The 21070-nt window shown below is 47.3% G+C and overlaps 1 protein-coding gene across 1 annotated transcript; it reads right to left on the reverse strand.

Moving 5' to 3' along the window:
- Positions 1 to 98: 98 nt before the first annotated feature.
- LOC132454410 (general transcription factor 3C polypeptide 1) lies at positions 99 to 20678 on the reverse strand. Its single transcript, XM_060047748.1, has 41 exons — positions 20211 to 20678; positions 19433 to 19642; positions 18828 to 19001; positions 18368 to 18511; positions 17990 to 18086; positions 17249 to 17372; positions 16750 to 16923; positions 16466 to 16581; positions 16267 to 16319; positions 15858 to 16174; positions 15615 to 15674; positions 15400 to 15533; positions 15182 to 15291; positions 14901 to 15054; positions 14357 to 14460; positions 13775 to 13905; positions 13194 to 13592; positions 12816 to 12961; positions 12276 to 12373; positions 12064 to 12160; positions 11491 to 11674; positions 11159 to 11258; positions 10849 to 10981; positions 10504 to 10591; positions 10163 to 10224; positions 9797 to 9905; positions 9335 to 9477; positions 8184 to 8326; positions 7999 to 8083; positions 7639 to 7751; positions 7307 to 7366; positions 7095 to 7188; positions 6391 to 6563; positions 5455 to 6094; positions 4904 to 5394; positions 4369 to 4502; positions 3521 to 3625; positions 2695 to 3008; positions 1400 to 1902; positions 1051 to 1234; positions 99 to 655 (listed from the first exon to the last, which is right to left on the reverse strand). The coding sequence occupies exons 1-41, from the start codon at positions 20429 to 20431 to the stop codon at positions 443 to 445; spliced, it is 7134 nt and encodes a 2377-aa protein (XP_059903731.1). The 5' UTR covers positions 20432 to 20678; the 3' UTR covers positions 99 to 442.
- Between the last annotated feature and the right edge of the window lie 392 nt (positions 20679 to 21070).

A 21070-nucleotide genomic window follows, 5' to 3' on the forward strand; every position in this document is an offset into this window, starting at 1 on the left:
CTTGCCTGCTAGAAGCCACTAAATCTACTACACACTACACCTTTAAGATATTCAACACTTAAAAGTTAAGAAGTATATACTTCTCTCCATTTGACAAATACGTTGAAAAAAATCTTTTATTTGTATTTACAATCCCGAAACAATTATTTACAGAATTATTAACACAGAAAAATAACTTAAAATAAAACACAATCAAAAGAAAAACAAACCACAAATCTAAAGAATCCAAATTTAGAAAACTAGCGGCGTAAACCTTTTTGACTGACAGCATCCGCGCAAGATCCCGAAAAATGTAATCCCCATTGTAGTCACTGGAGGCAACCCACCCTTAACCCAGTGACACAAGCAGCTTAGCGACCGGTCTCCACACATATACAAAAATACTGATAAAACCACCAATGAACGGGTGACCAGGAACCCTTCCAGGACCATCACATGGAGGTCATACGTACTGGTTCCAATGGGGTTCGTTGGGCAGGACCTGAGCGAGCCGCAGAACACAGCTGATGGTGGGCTCGTAGAACCACGTGTCCGTGGCCCCGGGGCCCGAGGACGCTGCTGCTGGTTCTGTGGGCGGGTCGGCGTGGCGGGAGAACAGCGTGGCCTTACGACTCACCACAGACTTCCTCCGCACGCAGCCCATGTCTATTAGCGCCTGGAGACGAGAGAGACACATAGCCGGTTGTAACGTCCGCATGTCAACACAGCCTGCTGTAAAACACATCCTGTTATGAAAAGGACTACAAATGTCAACACCGGCTGTTAAAAAAAGGACTACAACAAATGTCAACACTGCCAGTTATGAACAGGACTACAAATGTCAACAGACCGTTTTGAAAAGGACAACAAATGTCAACACCGGCTGTAATAAAAAGGACTACAAATGTCAACACCGGCTCTTATAAAAAGGACTACAAATGTCAACACCGGCTGTTATAAAAAGGACTACAAATGTCAATATAGCCTTCATGAAAGCCGTCATTCTCTGCATGTACAGACTACACAGCCTTCCTCCCTTAAGGCCGTTGGTGCAGTGCGCGTGTGACGTACCTGGATGAGATCGAGCACGGCCATTGGCTGCAGCGTGTTCTGGTAGTGCTCCACCAGGCAGTGCTGGGTGATCCCGGGCCGGGCCATGACGTGGTACAGGAGGCCCTCCAGCATGCCCTTGCAGGCCAGCCGGTTGATGCTGCCGTCCACCATCCTCCAGGGCCGGCTGATGTAGCTCATCTCCCTGGAGCCACACAGACATTCGAGTCAGAGCAAAAATAACAAGGATCTGTTTCAAACTCGACTGGTATTGTACAACTGAAAGCACAACGAGTTGGTGATTATATTTGCAAAGGGGGTTTTCTTGTTTAAATGTGGTCCCGTGCGATCCTGCTCAGATCAGACTTACTCGTCTCCGCCACCAGATGGCGCTGTGGGGGGAGGCGGGGATAAGACCTCCTCATTATCGCTTCCCTCACGCTCCTTCTCGAGCCCGTTCTCCCGGACTTCTCCCTCCTCTCCGCCCTTCCTCGTCTTCCCGTCCTCCACGGATGGCCCCACCTCCTCCTCCTCCTTCTCCTTCTCCTTCTCCTCAGCTACGAGTCCGTCCTCCATGGCGCTGCCATTTCCTCCTCGCCCCCTCTTTCTGGGCGGCTCGGCGTCCTCCTCTTCCTCGTCCTCCTCCTCCTCCATCCTCATCACCATGGTGGCGGCGACCTCCGGGGCCCTCTTGCGCATGAAGGGGATGCTGTGCCTGGTCTGCCAGCGGGGCCTCAGCCGGCCCTTGGTGTAGCCCTGCGAGAGCCCCGGCCTCAGGCGCACCGTCAGCAGCCAGGGGCGGGCGTGCTCCGCCAGCACCCAGCGCACGCCCTGCGCCCCCACCCGGACCGCCTGGCACTCCTCCTCCAGCACCTGCACACGCCCCCGCCAGAGAGGGGTTAAGGGGGATAACCCAGAGCACACACACGCCAGACCCGCTGAACAGGGTGGGATAGGACGGGCTGTCTCCCTGAAGGGAAATATAACAGTGCAAGAGCTACTAATGATTAGGGGTGCACCGAATTTTCGGCCACCGATAATGTTCGGCCGAAAATGGCACAAAAGCCGAAATACTTTTATCACCGAAACAACACGGCCGAAACAGACATTTGTGATGACGCAAACAAAAAACGCGGCCAACACACGCTTGTCTGGATAAGCGCCAATATGTCTGCGGTGTGGACGTTTTTCAATGTTTCTGAGAAAGACCCACGTATAGCGATTTGCAAAAATTGCAATGCCTTGATTTTAATGAAGTTAGATCACAGTCATAGCCATAAATGCAATGGTGGTACTAATAATTGGCATAATAATTTCTTTCGGTGTTTCGGTTTTCGGCCTTGGTTTCCTCATTTTCGGTTTTGGCCAAGAATTTTCATTTCGGTGCATCCCTACTAATGATATTGACCAATATCTGAGTTGTTTGTATCATGAATCTGAGCCAAATAGGAAGGCCAAATATTCTTAATTTCATCAATATAAAATGTGTACATAAATGTGAATATATTGAAACGAATCATCCAATCAGGAACTTAAGTCCAGAAACGAGTCCGAAATTAATAGTAAACAAATTACAATTGACCTTTAACAGAGGAAAAATTTCATGATATCACGGTATTCAAATCGATAGCGAACACAATGATACACACACACATGCACACACACCTGCATGTACTGCTGCAGGCCGCGGGTGCGTCCCTCCAGGGGCTGCTCCAGGTGGGCGAGGTCCCGGTGGAGCTCCTCCTCCCCCAGGCCGCCCTCCCCGGCCCGGTCCAGGCTGGCCCGCAGCGCCCCGCAGGCCTCTGCGTCCTGCTGGGAGAAGCCCCAGTAGGCCTTCAGCGGGGCGGCCCAGCCCTGCCCCGCCGCGGAGGAGGAGGAGGAGGAGGAGGAGGAGGAGCGGGAGGGCAGGCGGAGGCTGCGGGAGAGGACGGCCGGGACCAGGGACGGCCCGCACCGGGTCAGGTCCAGGGGCGGGGAGTCTGGAGGGGGAGGAGAGGGAGGAGGAGGAGGAGGAGGAGGAGGAGGAGAGAGGGAGGGAGGGAGGAGGAGGAGAGGGAGGAGCAGGAGCAGGAGGAGAGGGGAGGGAGGAGCAGGAGGAGGAGGGAGGAGGGAGGAGCAGGAGGGAGGAGGAGCAGGGAGGAGGAGGAGCAGGGAGGAGGAGGAGATTCAAATGAGATTATGAAGAGGAAGGCGGATAAAGTGAAGGACATGACAGGAAATGATGAAGAGGAAGTTGAATAGCATGAACAACGACGATGATGACAGATGGGAGAAGGCGGAGGATGATGAGGGTGACGAACGCAGAGCCGAAGATGAATGAGTGAAAGAGATGAAGACAAAAAGGGGGATGAAGTGAAAGAGGGAGACCAATAGAGAAGGACACAAAGTAGATGAAGGGGATGAGAGTGAATGCGACGAAGAAGCACAAATGTGCGTCTGTGATTCCGGTAGTGTGGAGATGGACGATGAGGAAGGTGTGATCTGCACTCACCCTGGGCGCTGAAGATCTGATGGGCCGGCGTGTCGCGGAGCTTGAACCTCAAGGTGCAGGGGTCCACCACGATGTTGTCACAGGTGCTGAGGTTACGTAGTTGGACTGGAGACGGGAAACGAGTCAAATTGAAACTGCGAGCACTCCCAGCCGACCCCAGCGACCGCACCCTTCCTGAGATGACGTCCTAAGCCCCTGCATGGCCGAAGTGGTCCCCAACCCTGCGGAGACCAGCTCCGCAGAGTGTATGTGGCACGTTTATGGTGGACAAATGTTGACAATGGAATGTGAATACTGATTGATGGACAAAACAAGTCTGCCTCCACTGGTCGCTCTGTTGGAGGTGGGCCTTTGCAATGTTGTACAAAAGGAGTTTGTACCAAATGCAAGTGCTCGATTGAATAAGACCGGATAAACTGCAGGTATCAAATAAAAAACATGCTTCCATTGGTTTCCAGGCGATATGTGTCTGTATGTAATGTACTCTGGACTGCGGTAGTATGCCAGGATAGAGCTAGTACTGCGTAGTGATTAACAGTACGAGACCAGGATAGAGGTAGTACTACCTAATGAGTACCAGTATTTTGCTAGGATACAGGTAGTACCAGTACTTTGCCAGGATACAGGTAGTACCACATAGTGAGTACCAGTACTATGCCAGGAGAGAGGTAGTACCACATAGTGAGTACCAGTACTATGCCAGGAGAGAGGTAGTACCACATAGTGTGTACCAGTACTATGCCAGGAGAGAGGTAGTACCACATAGTGTGTACCAGTACTATGCCAGGAGAGAGGTAGTACCACATAGTGAGTACCAGTACTATGCCAGGAGAGTCAGTAGCAGTTACCTATGCCAGGATAGCAGTATCCCTTCATCATGAGGTAGCTTGTGTGCGAGACTGTAGCTTTCCCTGGCAGCCTCTTCTTCCCCTCACCGTCGTCAGCATCATCCTCTTCATCCTCTTCCTCGAGTGCCGTCAATCTGAAAGACAGCCCAGTCGGTTACAGTGATAAAACGAGTAGAATGGGCCGTTTATATTTACAGAGATGAGATGGGGAAATGGTTGGCGGAAAGCACGTATTTCCGATATTTGCAGGTGATTGTTATTTACTCTACGTTTTCAGATCTACGGCCCATATTTATCGGTTTAACCAGTTTGCCATTTGCAATGTCATCTTCAACCTGAGTTTGTGGGTTTTACCAGTTTGGTCACACGATCAATAATGGACATCATAATTGTGGTTGGTCCAACAATCTTTTGAAAAACTACCTCAGGGATGCGTTGGTTAAACCAGTACGACCACGTATCTCTATGATCTCCGTGGTGATGGCTTAAAGCCGGTTCCCCAGACGATCCATTCCACACGGTCCCGAAGCCTCACCTCTTGACGACGTCGGTCTTCACCACGGTGTTGTCCACCAGCACCACCTCCTTGGGGATGGACACGTGCACCGACAGCAGACCCAGGGACATCAGGGTGAGGGCCGCCGCGCACATCCCCCCCGGGGAGTCCAGGGAAAGGTGCATCATGTCCGACAGGTCCCGGTGGTGCTCCAAAGACGGGCCGGGGCCGCCCACCACGGGCCCCGCCCCGGGCTGCTCTTCCTGGGCCGAGGGCGACTCGGCAGACCTGGGGGCTGGAACTAGGCCTCCGGCGTTAACCACGAAGGAGTCCTGCGCTGTACTGCGCTGGGTCTGTGGCTTTGCGTCCACGCCTGGGACTTCTCCCTCCCCGTTGCCCTCTTCCATCTCCACAGGTTCCTCCCCTTGTTTGCTCTGATTGGACTCTCCTGGTTCAGCAGGGCTGACCATATCTGGGCCGTCCGCCTGGATCAATGCCTCGCTTACAGGCTCCTCGACGGGTACCTTAAGGTCCCCGGTGTCCCCGTCGGTTCCCTTGAGGTCCCCGGTGTCCCCGTCGGTTCCCTTGAGGTCCCCAGTGTCCCCGTCGGTTCCCTTGAGGTCCCCGGTGTCCCCGTCGGTTCCCTTAAGGTCCCCAGTGTCCCCGTCGGTTCCCTTGAGGTCCCCAGTGTCCCCGTCGGTTCCCTTGAGGTCCCCAGTGTCCCCGTCGGTTCCCTTGAGGTCCCCAGTGTCCCCGTCGGTTCCTTTGAGGTCCCCATCGGTTCCTTTGAGGTCCCCGTCGGTTCCCTTGAGGTCCCCGTCGGTTCCCTTGAGGTCCCCGTCGGTTCCCTTTTGGTCCCCAGTGTCCCCGTCGGTTCCCTTGAGGTCCCCAGTGTCCCCGTCGGTTCCCTTGAGGTCCCCTGTGTCCCCGTCGGTTCCCTTGAGGTCCCCTGTGTCCCCGTCGGTTCCCTTGAGGTCCCCAGTGTCCCCGTCGGTTCCCTTGAGGCCGCCACTGCCCCCCTCTCCTTTGTCCTTCGTCCCGGCGCTCTCCATCGGACTCCCCTCCGTGGTCACGGGGCCGCTGGGAGCCGGAGGGACGTCCATGCGGCTCTCGGCCTCATTGTAGAAGCTGGTGATCTTGTGGGCGTCGCCCGTGCCGTTGTCGCGCAGCGCTCGTAGGAAGCGGAAGGCGTCGGTGCAGAGCGAGGTGGGGAAGCGCCAGGTGAAGCACCTGCCCCGGGGGTGAGGTGGTTCAAATGAATCAGAGGCACCGACACTCAAGTCAATACACACACACACACAAATGATTATCATCACATAGTTGCAAATATTCGATACATGATGTGACCGTTGACATTTGCAGTTCTGATAAAAGCAAAAAAATAATAAATAAATAAGCTGTGTTGTTTACTAATCAGTCCTATTGAAATCGCATAGATGTCAATGCTAATGGTTTGCCACCAACAAGCGAACGCCATCTACTATAGTAGACAGTGTTGAGTAGTACCGGTGAGCGGTCCCACTCACTTGTAGTAGGTCTGGGAGAGCTGGTAGGACATGGGCAGGATGGGCAGGGCGCGGTTCTTCTTGGGCCCGTAGGCCTTGTGGACGCGCCGGCGGTTCACCAGCCCCCGCTTCCTGCACTGGATGAACACCTGGCACAGCACCTCCTGGTTGAACAGGCTGTACATGTGGAAGGTCTGGGGAGCCGCAAGACGTGGGACTGGATGTGAGCTTTTATTTAAGGCAAGGCAACTTTATTTATGTAGCACTTTTCAAACACGAGGCACACTCAAAGTGCTTCACGTTGAAATATCTTCATAAAATAAAATGAAATAATAAAATAAAGTCGATAAGTAAAAGAAAACAAAGGCAAATTTATTCGGTCTATTTGATTTAATAAACACCCTAAGTTATATACCCTGCACCACAAAGGGTACAATTAGTGTTAAACAGAATAAAATAGCATTAAAATAGGGTAGAGGAAAAGTCAACTTTCTGAACAGAATAAGATAAATGTCATTGAATTAATCCCCCTTTTACTGACACATCAGTAAAAGCACCATTAAAGTAACACGATCAAAACAGAAATTGAAAAAGACTGTAAATAAGATTTAAAAACTAAAAACACATGAAAACCCAGGAACAATTGATCCAATACACGACATGAGTCGTGGTAATGCATGTTATTGACGTTTGTCAAAGCAGACAAAAGAATAGGGTCACCAGACCTGAAAGGAGCGCGAGGACTTCATCTGGGAGTTGGACATGACCAGGGTGCTCTGGATGAGGTTGTGCAATACTATGGCGTGGATGTCCTCCGTACTGCGGTCACAGTGAAACGACACACCGGCTTGTTTCAATTGAGCGTTACACAGTTGAACACAACGTAAGCATTCACGACTGTGAAAAGCTCCCCAGAAATAAAACAACCATCACTTACCAGGTAAGATCATCTTTGAAGGTCCTCTGTTGTTCATGGTCTATCGTGAAGACCTTGTACCTGTCTCACACACACACACACACACACACACACACACACACACACACACACACACACACACACACACACACACACACACACACACACACACACACACACACACACACACACACACACACACAATGAAGGAAAGGAAGATGGAGATAAAGAGGTTGATGAAGTGAATGAGGGAGACCAATATAAAAAGGAGAGGCAGTAGATGAAGGGGATGAGAATTCTCACGAGGATGGTAAAAACCAAGGTGCATTCTAAAAGGCAGTAGCACTCCGTACCGGGAAAAGAGCAGTGACTTGGTTTCGGGGAGAGTGACATCACAGGAAACGGTGGAGGAGCTGAACTTGTGCCTCAGTAGCCGCGTGTACTCACTGAACGCTTGTGCACAATCCTAAATCAACACAGAGATGCATCACTATGGAGGTAATATACATATCAATGCAGAGATAGTATCACTATACAGATACTCTGCATAATAACTCAGGGAAAGTATCCCTATTCAGAGATGGTATCACTATATAAGGATGATAAAAATGCAGAGTAGTATTCCAATATTTCCAATTAATCGTTTTGCTTCACATTGCATCGTTATCAAAACGACATGACATTAATACAATAAAAAAAAAAAATAGTATTACCTCTAGCTTGTTTGGATCGGCTGGCTTCTTCAGCTCCAACTCGTCCATCAGAGCCTTGTCCTGGTAGACCTCAGCCAGGCAGATCCTGCAACGCGGAGCAGGGTCCACATCAGTGTGTGTTTGAGTGTATGTATGTGCGCACATGCGCGCGTGCTTGTGTGCGTGCGTGCGTTGCGGCACCAGACCTGTGGTTGAGCAGGGTCTGGGGGTTCTTGAGGATGTATCTGGTGCGGCGGCCCACCGCCAGGGAGGTCTTGTCCATGGAGTTCTCCAGCTCGGCTTGCAGCATGTCCCGCACCACGCAGTAAGGGACGAAGGGACGGGTCAGCTGCAACACAGCAGCAGTGGACTCTTTAATACACCGGCTGGGGCCACCTCATTGTTTTGATTCGTATCACAATTAGTCTTATTATATTGATGGTCATTATCAATGACTCGCCGGTCTGAAAAGGCCTGAGGGGAGAACCTTGAGTTGAACCAGCGGGGTTGAGCTTCTTCTTATGCTCAACCCCAGTGCCCTGGAGTCAGGGGCAAAAATGACATACAACTGAAGTATCTAGTCTCACTTGCTTATCAAAGGACCCCTGAAAGACTTTGACGGCTGTCTATGAACTATGAACCGCTTTTTTTCCCTTGTATTTCACCCTGGCCAAGGTATTGTTATCTACCTGGTTAAATAAAAGTTGACTAACTACAACAAATCGGAATCCACTGCTTTGGATCAAAAGCAGTGGATTCTGAATATTTTAAGTAGAAGAGGTGAGGGAGTGAGTGAAGGAGTGAAGGGGTGAGTGAGTGAGTGAAGGAGTGAAGGAGTGAAGGAGTGAAGGAGTGAAGGAGTGAAGGAGTGAAGGAGTGAAGGGGTGAGTGAGTGAGTGAGTGAGTGAGTGAGTGAGTGAGTGAGTGAAGGAGTGAAGAGGTTAGTGAAGGAGTGGAGGGGTGAGTGAAGGAGTGAGTGAAGGAGTGAAGGGGTGAGTGAGTGAGTGAGTGAGTGAGTGAAGGAGTGAAGGAGTGGAGAGGTGGGGGAGTGAGTGAAGGAGTTTAGGAGTGAGTGAGTGAGTGAAGGAGTGAAGGGATGCGTGAGTGAAGGAGTGAAGGGGTGAGTGAGTGAGTGAGTGGAGGAGTGAGGGAGTGAGTGAAGGAGTGAAGGGGTGAGGGAGTGAGTGAAGGAGTGAAGGGGTGAGGGAGTGAGTGAAGGAGTGAAGGGGTGAGGGAGTGAGTGAAGGAGTGAAGGGATGCTTGAGTGAAGGAGTGAAGGGGTGAGTGAGTGAGTGAGTGAAGGAGTGGAGGGCTGAGTGAGTGAAGGAGTGAAGGGCTGAGTGAGTATGCCTCTTGCCTTGTCGTTGAGCAGCTTGGCCGCCACGCCGCACAGCATCAGCATGGAGTCCTCCTGCAGGGACCAGAAGACCCGCTGCCGGGTCATCATCTTCAGGGCCCGGTGGTCCGCCTCGTCGTGGGCCGGCACCCGCGTCTTGGCCTCTGGCAAACACACGGGACAGGGAGAGGGTCAGAGTCCCCTCACGGCCACGGGCTGTCTGGCCATGCATGACAATTACAGCGTTAACTTCTCAGGCCAGCGCTCGACAAAGGTAAGGGATTTACATCCTTTGTCATCACAAAAAATAATATCTTATTGTTTGCTCATGCAGGTGTGTTTCATATGTGCCAAGACATGATGAAATTATGAATACAATTAATATTAATAATTTGAGTCTCTAATGATTATCAGGTCTTGGCAATTCAAGTCGATGGCCAAGTTTCACCTTATCCGTCGTCAGTCTTTGAATAGCATTGCTACCTTTTCTCTTCTTGCGAGGCACCTTGACCACCTCCTTCCTGGTCCTCTTCCTCTTCTGTCTCTTCCCGCCAATCACCTGCTGATTCCTGCCGGCTGGTTCCACCCCCACCTGGTCACATGACACAACAGGCCATAGTGAACTAGAATCTATACGGTCACCCGTGCACAAGAGGTTACATCTAAAACGACTGGCCGCATTTGATATGACTTTGAATAGAGCATTGCCAATTGTAATACCAGGCTAAGGATTTGAATATTACAGGATGTAAATGTGAAAAAAATAAACATAATACTATTTGATTTTAATATTTTCTTCAATTTTTTTTTTTAATTATTGATTTCCATGAGGAAAACAACGTGGACTACCTCTGCGAACTCCATCACCTTGGCACGCTTGGTGGTCATGCCGCGAGGTGCTGTGGATTCTCCTGTGAGGACAGGCATCGGCATTTCAGTCATTCAGCATGCAGTCATTCAGAAGATGCTTTAGTCCAAAGAGACAATTAAAGCCTGATATCTTTGTTGCAATAGCTACAAAGTAAATGCAGTACAAAGTAGCGATAGGAATCAGAAGGACACAAGAAGATATTTTGGACATTTGAAGATATCATACATCATAAAATTAACTTTGACTTATGTGTGGATCATCCTACTGCATTTTGAACGCTGATTTCGGAGCATAAGGGGAGGAAGAGGAGGCCACTCACCGGCTTTGAGGGCCAGCCTGAGAGCGTTCTTACTCAGCAGGCTTTTCAGCCTCATCTTGCTGTTGATCAACTCTCCGTCGCACAAATTCTGGATAAACCATACACGCAGAGACACAGACACACTTTTAAGCTTGTGTATCTATGCATTAATGTTTATTTATAGTTTGTATAATCCTAAACTACAATGAGTAAAGAAATTAATTGACAACACAAACCACGCATATTGATAAACCTGATGCATCATAATGTATAAATAATGACTTAAAATCAGAAAGCATTTCTTTGTTAAATACATATGTTTTGAAAAGAGTGCAAATGCGTACAACTCATGCTCGGAGTGCTCACCTTTTTACAAGCTAGGAGGTAGTTCGTCCACAGCCAGTTGCGCTTCAGATGAGCAAAGAATTCAGAGTCCAGGCCACCCGCGCCTTTACCGTCCCCTGGGGTCGACCCGTCATCCATCTCATCACGCCTGCCCCTGTATTCAAACAGAACAAGGGAAAGATAATGAAATCAAAATCAAAGCTAAAAGGAAAAATTCAAACAATAATTTTACCAATCAAACAGATGTTTGTATTTGTTCCTCTTAGGAAGAATTTGTATTGTATTGATTTTTTCGGGGATTGGATTTGTTTTTCTGAAGGCGACCACCTACTTGAGGAGATAGGCCAGTTTGAGGAACCGGGAGCGATCCGGGAGCACTAAAGAGGGCATAGTGATCTCCTTCTCCCCTCCCCGCTTACCCCTCACCAGCCCTGATAAAAACATGCACACACATTCGTGAAAACTCAGTAAAACTGCCACAAAGTCAAAAAAAAACTCTCACACACACACACACACACACACACACACACACACACACACACACACACACACACACACACACACACACACACACACACACACACACACACACACACACACACACACACACACCTTTTGACGGACATGTCTGTAATAACATAACAATAACAACATGCGTGGTACCTAGGGGTGTGTTGAGGCAGACGCAGAGAAGGTCGAACCAGTAGTTCTCCACGTCGGCGGCGGTGCTGAATTGGTACTGGCGCCTCTCGAAGGGCTTGTCTGGGTTCTCGGTCACCTGCCAGTAGTGGGGCTCGGCGCTGGTCGTGTCCACGATGGTGGCGTGCTGCCTGATGAAGATGAACACCTGGACGGAGGTCAGAAGGACATGTGGTTGAAGCAGATGGAAAGGGAAAAAAAGGTCTGTAGATGAGAGGATACAAATGTGTTCTGCCATTGTTGGATTACAAGTGATTGATCGGCACATTCAAACACGTAAAAATACTGGGACTACCTGTATATCTTTCTTAAAATACACAAATATTGTTCTTTTGATTTTGTCACACACACACACACACACACACACACACACACACACACACACACACACACACACACACACACACACACACACACACACACACACACACAGTGGAGAAGAGTCTGAGGACACTGTCGATGTGTGCACAAACTATTACCTGTTTCGATATGAAGTCATTAGAGACTGAAGCAGTAGCGTCATAAAGCACTTCATACCTGGTCCTTATCCTGGAACTTCTCCATCGGACCAAACTGCAACAGGCCCATGTAGACCAACTTCTGCAAATTCTCGTAGAATGCGAAAATATACTTCCTAAAAGCAAAGATAAAATTGGATTAAAAAATATTAATAAGTGTGTTGTTATGCATGACACGGCGTGTGCATCCATTTTTTATACACGTGTAAAATGTATCCATATTAAAATGACCGTTTGTAGAGCAGCTGCCTCTTGATCTGCGCGGGGAGGACTCTGACGAGGTAGTGCTGCTTCACAGGGTCGTTTAGGTACTCATCAAGCCCCTCGATCTGTGTGCCGGAATCAGAACACATAACGACCATTAGCTCCCACCCGTACACCAAACAGACACACGATAGGAAAATAGCCTCAAGTCTTCTGTTGAGGACACTGTTGGGTCCTGATACGGCCTCAGATGACCAACATATACAGTCGCTAAAGAACTGGCATGGTGGCTCAGTGGTTAGCACTACTGCCTCACAAGAACAAGAATTGTCACCTCAAACGCTGAAAAGGTGTTCTTAAGAACACTGCTGATACAGATTGAGAAGGCTGCTGAAGATTCAGAAGGGTCATATAGATAAACAATTCTTATATAGTTGGAGAATGACAGCATCGATTCAGAAAGCCAATATATATCCAAAACCCTAATATATTGACAGAACGCTACAATAGATTCAGAATGACAACACAGATGCAGAAGGTAGAAACTCTGTGTGAGTTTGAGAGTACCTTGAAGTTTATCTGTGTGACCTGGACGAAGATGGAGAGAGGCAGGCATAGCACCACGTCGCTCACCAGGGCCCAGCCGTAGCCAAACTCCTTGTGGACGCGGAGCGGGGGCAGGTACCTCTTCCAAGACAGCTCGTCCACAAAGACTGCAGGACGGCGGTGCCAACAGAGACTTTATTTTAGAAACAGCCTAAACACTCCAATAGGCATTTCACACCGGCGTCGAAAGTCAGACACAATGTGATTCTCGGTTGTATGCGACACCGATGTGTTTCAGACAAAACAATGCGATGCCCTGCCTCCGACACACTCCTCCCATGCAGCAAGCCTCGCCTGAAGAGGCTCAGGACGAAGTACTGGACGGCACATCTCACTCACCCTTCGCATTGCTTTCCAAAGATCTTTGTTTCAGCATCTGCACCGATTGCTCATCTCCCGGGAGCGCCGTCTCTCCAGACTTTTGCGGCATCGACGCCACTGCTGTCGCTGCGTTTTCGGCACCGTTTGTGTTTTCGCAGTCGGAAGGATTCAAACTTTCACAGTTTTGTCCGTTCTCCGGTGCGGGCGCTGCAATGACCTTACTGGAGGAGGAGTGGGAGGAGGAGGAGGAGGAGGAGGAGGTCGTATTGTCGTCCGCCGGCTGTGCTGGCTTAGGGGAATCGGTCCCTGTGGATCCCTTCTGGTGCGGTCCGTACACCACGTACCAGAGGAAGGTGTGGACGAGACGCAGCCGGTGCATCTTGGGCTGGAAACCCAACGTCCTGCTCAGTCCTCGGACTATGGAGAGAGAGAGAGAGAGAGAGACGCGCAACACAGTATGAACGCCGTGACCCACCTGTGGTGATACTGTTCTATAGCTATTCTAAAAACACAATAGCTTTGGAACACAATCACCAATGAATACATTTAGAACATGAAAGACAAGATATTGGTTTAAATATATTTAAAGAAAACAGAACCTGTTGTTGGCATGAATGCATCCTGTGCTTCTGGGCTTGTCTTTTTATCCGCCTTGTTCTTCTTTGATTTAGGGGTGTGGGGACTGGTGTTGCTCAACTCCATCCCCTGTTTGGCCTGCTCCTGCTGCACACTGAGGGACGAGGAGGACGGAGACCACATAAGAGATGGTAGAGAGACCGAGGACGAGAGAGAGAGACAAATAACAGAGACAGAGGACAACAGAGGCAATGAGAGAGACCACAGAGTGGAAAAAAAATAGAGGGACAACAGAGACACAGACAGAGGGCAACAGAGACACACAGAGAGAACACAGAGTAGACGCAAAGAGAAAGATACCAGAGACACATAACAGAGACAGAGGGGCAGAGAGTGACAGAGTGTGAGATATTTAAAAAGAGGGGAAAGCTTGGCTGCTATAGGTAGGTATCGATCGATCAAAAGTAGGAAGGAAATTGCTTCGCATATGGGTTAACTTTTTGCTTTCTCTTTAAGCCGCACAGTAGTAGCAGGTTGTGTTTACTGATCTGAACCAGACAAGGCAGCCCCCTGCTATTGGCAATACATGCAATACATGTACTGACCGTGCAACAGCGTAGGAGCCGGAAATCCTGAACCGGACCTGCTCTATAGCGCTCTTCACCATGTTGTCGTTGGGTTGTACCGACGGATGAACTACAAATTCCACCTGTGAGCAGGAGTAGCACAGGTAGGGAGAGGCCAGGAGTTAGAGAAATTTTGTTTCAAAAGGGTTACTAACCATTCTTTTTTTATTCAGATATCATTACTTCAAAAAGGAGGCTTTGAGATTGGTTCGAACAAAGACATTTGAAAACTATTCCATTCCAAGTACAAGAACTAACAAATATAATAATGACTTGGGATTTTAACCAACCAACTGGTTGTCAAACTATTTGTTTGTTTTACTATGATTAACCAACGTTTTCACATGTAAATTCAAAGGCATAATCAGAATCGATAATTGTATTGAAGGTGGTATAATTGTACAACAACATTAAATATTTTAGAAACATTCCTAGTACAATCCTTCAAAGCATCCCTCCCAACTATCGCCATTTCAGAAACAAAACTAACAACCATGTAGAAAAGTCCCTGGTGCATGCATACCTTCTTACTGACTCCATCCTGGATGACTGTGGTTCTGAACATCTTCACCAGGCCCTCCTTGGAGAGCAGGCGTATGAGACGGAGGATGGACTTCTTGCAGCACTTGGTGCTGGAGCCGTCCAGCTTCTCGTTGTCGTTGATCATCTTCTGGAGCCTGCATTAAGAGCCTGTATGTTTACCTCCATCATGCGTCACAGCCGAAAATGCAGGACAAAAAATTATAAGAAAATAACGGCAAAAAACCCGCAAAGATTTATGAATATAATCTTAAAAAGACTGACGCATAGAGTCCCTCGACAATCTTGACACTGCGCACCACCTCCACGATCATGTTCTTCCTCTTCAGCAGACGGTAGGTCTCATGACTTCGCTCCAGTCGGATCCCTTGCTTCTGCACCAACCCAGTGAGACACAGGTATTATTGCAAATTAGAGCAGGCGACTTTTACACCAGTCTCCAGAACCTCATCATTGGTGGAAAACAGGGCAGTCCGACAAACCTTCCGCTTGGGCATGTCCTCAACCACCTTGATGCTCTTCTGGGCGTCATCGCTGGCTGAGTCCAGAGCCTCCCTCTCATCCAGGCCTACGATGGGGCTCAAGACAGGGTCCCCCTCCTCCTCCTGGGAACTCTCTGACAGGAGAAACGTTCTTTGTTATCCGATGTCCACTCTCACAACACGACACAGAGGGTGTCATCAGGGCTGACCCTTACCTGCGGCACAGGGAGTTTCCACCACAGAGGGCTCAGACACGGAAGTCTCTGGAGTTTCACCTGAATGATCACACAGCATAACGATACAAGTTTGAGTACTGCTATGCCATGATACAACTTTTAACAGCAATCTGCTGGTATGTTGGTCTTCAGGCTTCCACCTTGAAGAAGCTCATCTCAATGAGCTTAAATTGTACACAAACAATAGGGCCCTCATTTCCAGGGTTCAGGTTCTTTGCTCACGTTTGATCGGTTTAATCAGAGCTGCCAGGGCCTGCTGCTCCGGGGCCGGCGTCTTCTTGCCTCTCCCTCCCACACTCCGCTTCTTGCCTTTGGCGACAAAATCAGGGTCCCCTCTCTGGATGTCCTTGGCCTTGGCTTTAGGGGTTCCCTTGGTGGTTTTGGGCCTGGGGGAGGAGGCTTTGCAGGTGGGAAGAGCTTTGGGGGCGGAGGAGGGCGTCCCGGCGTTCTCCTCGGGCAAGGGCTCAGAGTTACACAGCAGCTGGTTGCGTTCCCTCTCCTTTACAAACTGCTGCATGTGGTCACTGGCACTGACGGACCTGCATGGTCGGAACAGGACCAAGGGTATTGATGTGAGAGGACAGGAAATATATTTTAAATATGAAAAATAAGCTTCTTATTCGATACCCACATGTGGCCAATAAACTTTGTGGTCCTCTGTCGACCGACGTCCACCATGAAGCCCTGTGAAGCCAAACGGAACAGTACTACATTTGTGAACAAGTATAAAAAATCAAGTTGGTACATGGCAGGTATAAAAGCGCTTTTTTTTTTTTTTGGAAGGCATGGCTTTTTTTCTCACCATGCCTTCCAAAAGGCCCAAAGCTCACCTTAATCATGCCGTCCCTCTCCAACCTCCGGCATAACATCCGAGCCTCAAGCTTACCGACGTTCATCACCACCTGCAAACTACTCTGCGAGATGCCTTTGGTGCCAGACGACACAACTACATACCAAAACACACGAAGGAGAGGGGAACCGTTAAAACCAAGATACATAGGAGTAAACTTGTATGGAAATGGTTTTGAAATTGACAACAATAAAATTAAACTCTCCTCACATCCTAACTTCTTTTCCTGATCTAAGGTTTAGTGGGAGGAGCAATCGTACGCACCGATGTGATATGCCTGTAAAACCAGATCTCTCTCCATGATAATATCCTGTTGAGGAAGACCTTTTCTGCTCATTCCCACTCCATCTTCATTTTCGTCGTCATCTTCCTCGACCATTAACTCCTTCTTCTGGTAGGGCTTTAGCAGTTTGAGACAGCGCACCGTTATTTTCGTTCCTGGAAAACAGAAGCCACACATTGAAACCAATTATCAAACATTAGCTTGGACTCAGAAGAACCTCATTCGTTGGCAGCTCAAAACTCAATCTAAGGTCGAGTAAGCTTTCTCAAGTTACTCAACATAGTCGTTTCATCTCAATTGACATGATCTTAACGGTAACAACATCAATCCGATGAGCCAAGAAAAAGCACTTGATTTAATGACATTTTGGATATGGTGGCCATAAAGATTTGAGTCCCATACTCCTTTGAAAGACATAATCAAATCACCATAAAACAGCAGTCTCTAGAGTAAGTGCACATTAGTGGATAAAAGGTGGACCTTTCTTGGTGTTGCAGGGCCCGGCACTGGGGTTCAGGTCTTCCAGGGGCAGGGTGATGAGCTGGACCAGCTTGTAAGACAGCATGTAGTTGTACACATGCTTGAATGTCCTCTCGTGCACGTTCTACAAAGAGAAACTACTTAATGAGATCATCTTCTTTTTTTACACAGAGGTACAGGACAGTATTAAAAATGACAAAGAGATATAACATATTTTATGAATATGAAAAATGTAACAATGATAGATAAAATAAAAGATACATATATTTACGTTAAGATTCAAGAGTAGGTATCCAGGAGCAAAGGATACTACTCCTGGTCATACAAATATTTACTTAAAGCTAGGGAAGAATATTCATTTTATGTAATATTTGTTGAAATTCTCTTTACACAAGCTTTGCAAACGCACAAGCTTTTCAAAAAATGGACAAAATAAAGTTAAAAACAATGTGGCTCGAAATAAAATATTCAAAAAAATCTTTCAAAATCTATCCCGTCTCTAGCTGATAACGCTAAATAACCTACTAAAGGTTGAATAGTTAACGTGTAATAAGTTAAGTTAAATAAGTTAAGAAGGCGGATATGCCGTTCTTGTGACAGCAACCTCTCTACTCATTGCACAGCAGAATTAAAAAAAACCTCAAGAAGATGATATCATTGGAGTGAAAGACAAAGAGAAAGGAGAGGGGAGAGAGGAGAGAGGGAATCGTAACTGGGAGTGGAGAAAAAAAAGGAACTCACAAGAAGTTCTCGGAGGGTGATGATAGAGGCGATCTGGCCAGGAGCATCCTGCAGAGTGTTGGACAGGTGTTCCATCAGGATGTCATACTTACTCCTCCTACACATTGGGGGGGGGGGGGGGATTGTCAGACATGTTCCACATTTACATTAACACCAAGGTTGTGTTGTATTAATGAATCAATTTTAAATACATGTTCACTCTAGCAGGAAAAAACACAAAGCTCTTCAAGAAAGTTAATTTAGAACACTGGAATTAGTATCAGGCAGAAGAACATTGTGTAATTTAACAAGAAAATGTTTCGCATTATTCTCATTGGACAATTGTATTACATTGGTTAACATCTAATCTATCGAACCAAACGTTTTGCAGTTAAACACCTGAGGACGTGGTAGCGTTTGATCAGCAGGAGTATGGAGTGCTGCTGTTGACCGGTGGGCAGGCGTATGACGTGGGACTGCATGGTGATGAGGCCATGTCGATCCAGACACCTTCTTAGGTAGTGCAACTTCCCAGGCTCCGTCCTGTTCCATCAAAACACCACTTGTTAAATCAAACTGACTCAAAAGTGTTATCGCCCCAAAAGGCATTTTGGCACTAGGTTGAAGTTTCTCGCCATGAGCAGATGAGGGTAAAGCAGCAGTAATGGCAGTGAAATGCTTGAATTCCAGGCTTCCTCAGCACGGTCATACACTTAAGAAACTAAAAAAAAAAAAAAAACATTAAGAAATGCCATTATATTAAAGGAAAGGATGTACACAATGCTTTTTATCCAAATAGGGCAATATGCTATAGAAATGTGATGGAGGAAACGCTGAATGAACTCAATGAAAGTCAGACCTGAAGGAGGAGTGCAGGTCCCTCTGCAGCTCTCCCTGCCAGCGGGCCCGGCCCAGCCGCTCCAATATGCAGTACGATTGGTCGGTTATTCTCAAGTCAGGGTCGCTGTCTTCACCAATAAGGACGCGGAACCTCATCTTCTGGGACGCCACCACGACAAGCTTTCGGCCATATCTGAACGATGGTAAGCAGAGGCAAGAAGTCATAAAAGGGAAGGAATTGCTGCAAAACACAGGAAAACAACAGACCTGTTACATGATGGGGCCGGTGTATATTGCATTGGGAACCAGACTACTGCATTTCTTTACCTAGGAGACCAACTTGACCACTGCTGCTGATAACCAGTGAGGCAGCCTAGGCTTTGGTTGAACAAAATACTATAAGGATGGTTTATTATCCATTCGATTTTTAACACATTTATTGCCTACTTAACTTATAGGCACCGCTGGCAAGTCTATTGGCAGTGGGTGTTGGTCGAAACACAAGTACTTTTGAAATAGAATAAGAATATCCCGTTACCAAAGTGATAACAAAAGCCATATCCGATACCGACCCCATCCCTTCACTCTACCATCCAATACCCTCTCACCAATTCATTGACCAACCTCTTGACAGCCTCCTCTAAGCAAACCAACTGTTTGAGTTCTTCTGTTCGGACATTTTTTGTCACGTTTTTCCTCTGCTTATAGAAGAGGCAGGAGCCTTGTATTCCATCCTTGTCGTCTAATACCACAGTGACTGGGTAGACGTCGTTTTTTGCATTGGAAAAACTTGTGGTCGTCTGAATGCCTGTATCAGGGTTTATGTCTGCAAACCTGCAACATAAATGGTACATGGTTTTCACAGGGTTGAGTGTTTTACGATTCCCTTGTCAACACATATGCACAACATAAATACAAAATTCCAAAGTATAGTGCAAGTAGCAGCAAGCGGAGTGCCCCATCAAGGAAATAATAATCACACAAATATTAGTGTTGTAAAGTGATTGCACACTTCACAGACTAATTGACAGAAAGAGGCTTATTTTGTGAAACCAAAAGGCAAGACGTTACAAAGAGGATGACCCGAGCGGTCCGTAGAGGTGCAATATTGGTGAGTAATCACCATTAAATACAATCAGATAAGAGTTATATGTTCATGATTAGGCCACTCCATGGATGGAATTTAGGGTAGAGTGCAATAGGTCTTTCATGAATACTAAGGGACAAGGAATGACCTAACAGCAACCGAGATTCGCCTATCCAAATTACACTTCAAGATGTACATCGGATGATACAACGCTAAGCTTCTAGAAAGCTGGATTTCCATTTAAATTAAAATGAGCCCTATAATCATATAGACATAGTGCATAACAACCGGAGTCATTACAAACAAAATGTTCACCGGTCAAGCAGCTCAACATCCACTCTCTCCTTTGGAAGTTCATAGAAGTCCAGGTCGACATTGTTGATCAAGGACCTCCAAATGAACTCCTTTGTGCACGAGTCGAGTTTCAGGGGAAAACTTGGAGTTCTGGAACCAAGACGAATCCACAAAGAGGGAATAGTTATCCCGTCAAGTCCTTCTAGTGCGACCTCATCATGCACTATACTCAGTGCATCCATGGCATGGCAATGCTAAATAAATAGCTTCGTTAGCTGTTTAGCTTGAAACTAAGGGAATAAACTGTCGAACAAAGCTACAGGAAGGTCTTCTGAAAGCCGGACATTATTATCAGCATAACATTTTTTATCGAGTTCTATTTGGCATCTGAAATACGTTGAATTCATATGTTAATCGAAATAAAACTTCGATATTAGACGTGTACAAGTGCAAAAATGAAGAGTTCCTGTTTTTACGTCATATTTCAACTTCGACCTTCGTTGTACGTCATGCACGAAAGCCAAATTCCCGGTTGCATCCGCGCACGATGGATGCAATGTTTATCAGCAGCGCACTGAAATATTTTTCACATCCATTTAAAGTCGTTACATTATAGTCTGACTTCATATGCTTTCATTAAATAATAACACTAAGACTTTCAATATGAATAGGAATTGTTGGTCCTGATTTTAGACCCTATGGTCGAAACTATCAAATATTTGGAGCTCATGAGAGCAATGATTATGATTAACAGACTATTCATGTCTAAAACTATTCAATATACATTAAATTATGTGTTTAAAGTATAGATAGTTATTCAAATACAAGGTTTTGAGACTGAGCTAATTGTTTAATGATCAAAACATGCTTGCAAAACTAGA

Source organism: Gadus macrocephalus, chromosome 3, assembly GCF_031168955.1.
Source record: "Gadus macrocephalus chromosome 3, ASM3116895v1".
Taxonomy (NCBI): Eukaryota; Metazoa; Chordata; class Actinopteri; order Gadiformes; family Gadidae; genus Gadus; species Gadus macrocephalus.

Coding starts and splice junctions, on each gene's coding strand:
- LOC132454410 (XM_060047748.1), bottom strand. CDS start 20,431: ATGGATGCACTGAGTATAGTGCATGATGAGGTCGCACTAGAAGGACTT. Junction 11,259..11,490: donor CTGCCTCAACACACCCCTAG/GTACCACGCATG, acceptor TGTTTTTATCAG/GGCTGGTGAGGGGTAAGCGG. Junction 1,903..2,694: donor GCCTGCAGCAGTACATGCAG/GTGTGTGTGCAT, acceptor GGGCGTGTGCAG/GTGCTGGAGGAGGAGTGCCA.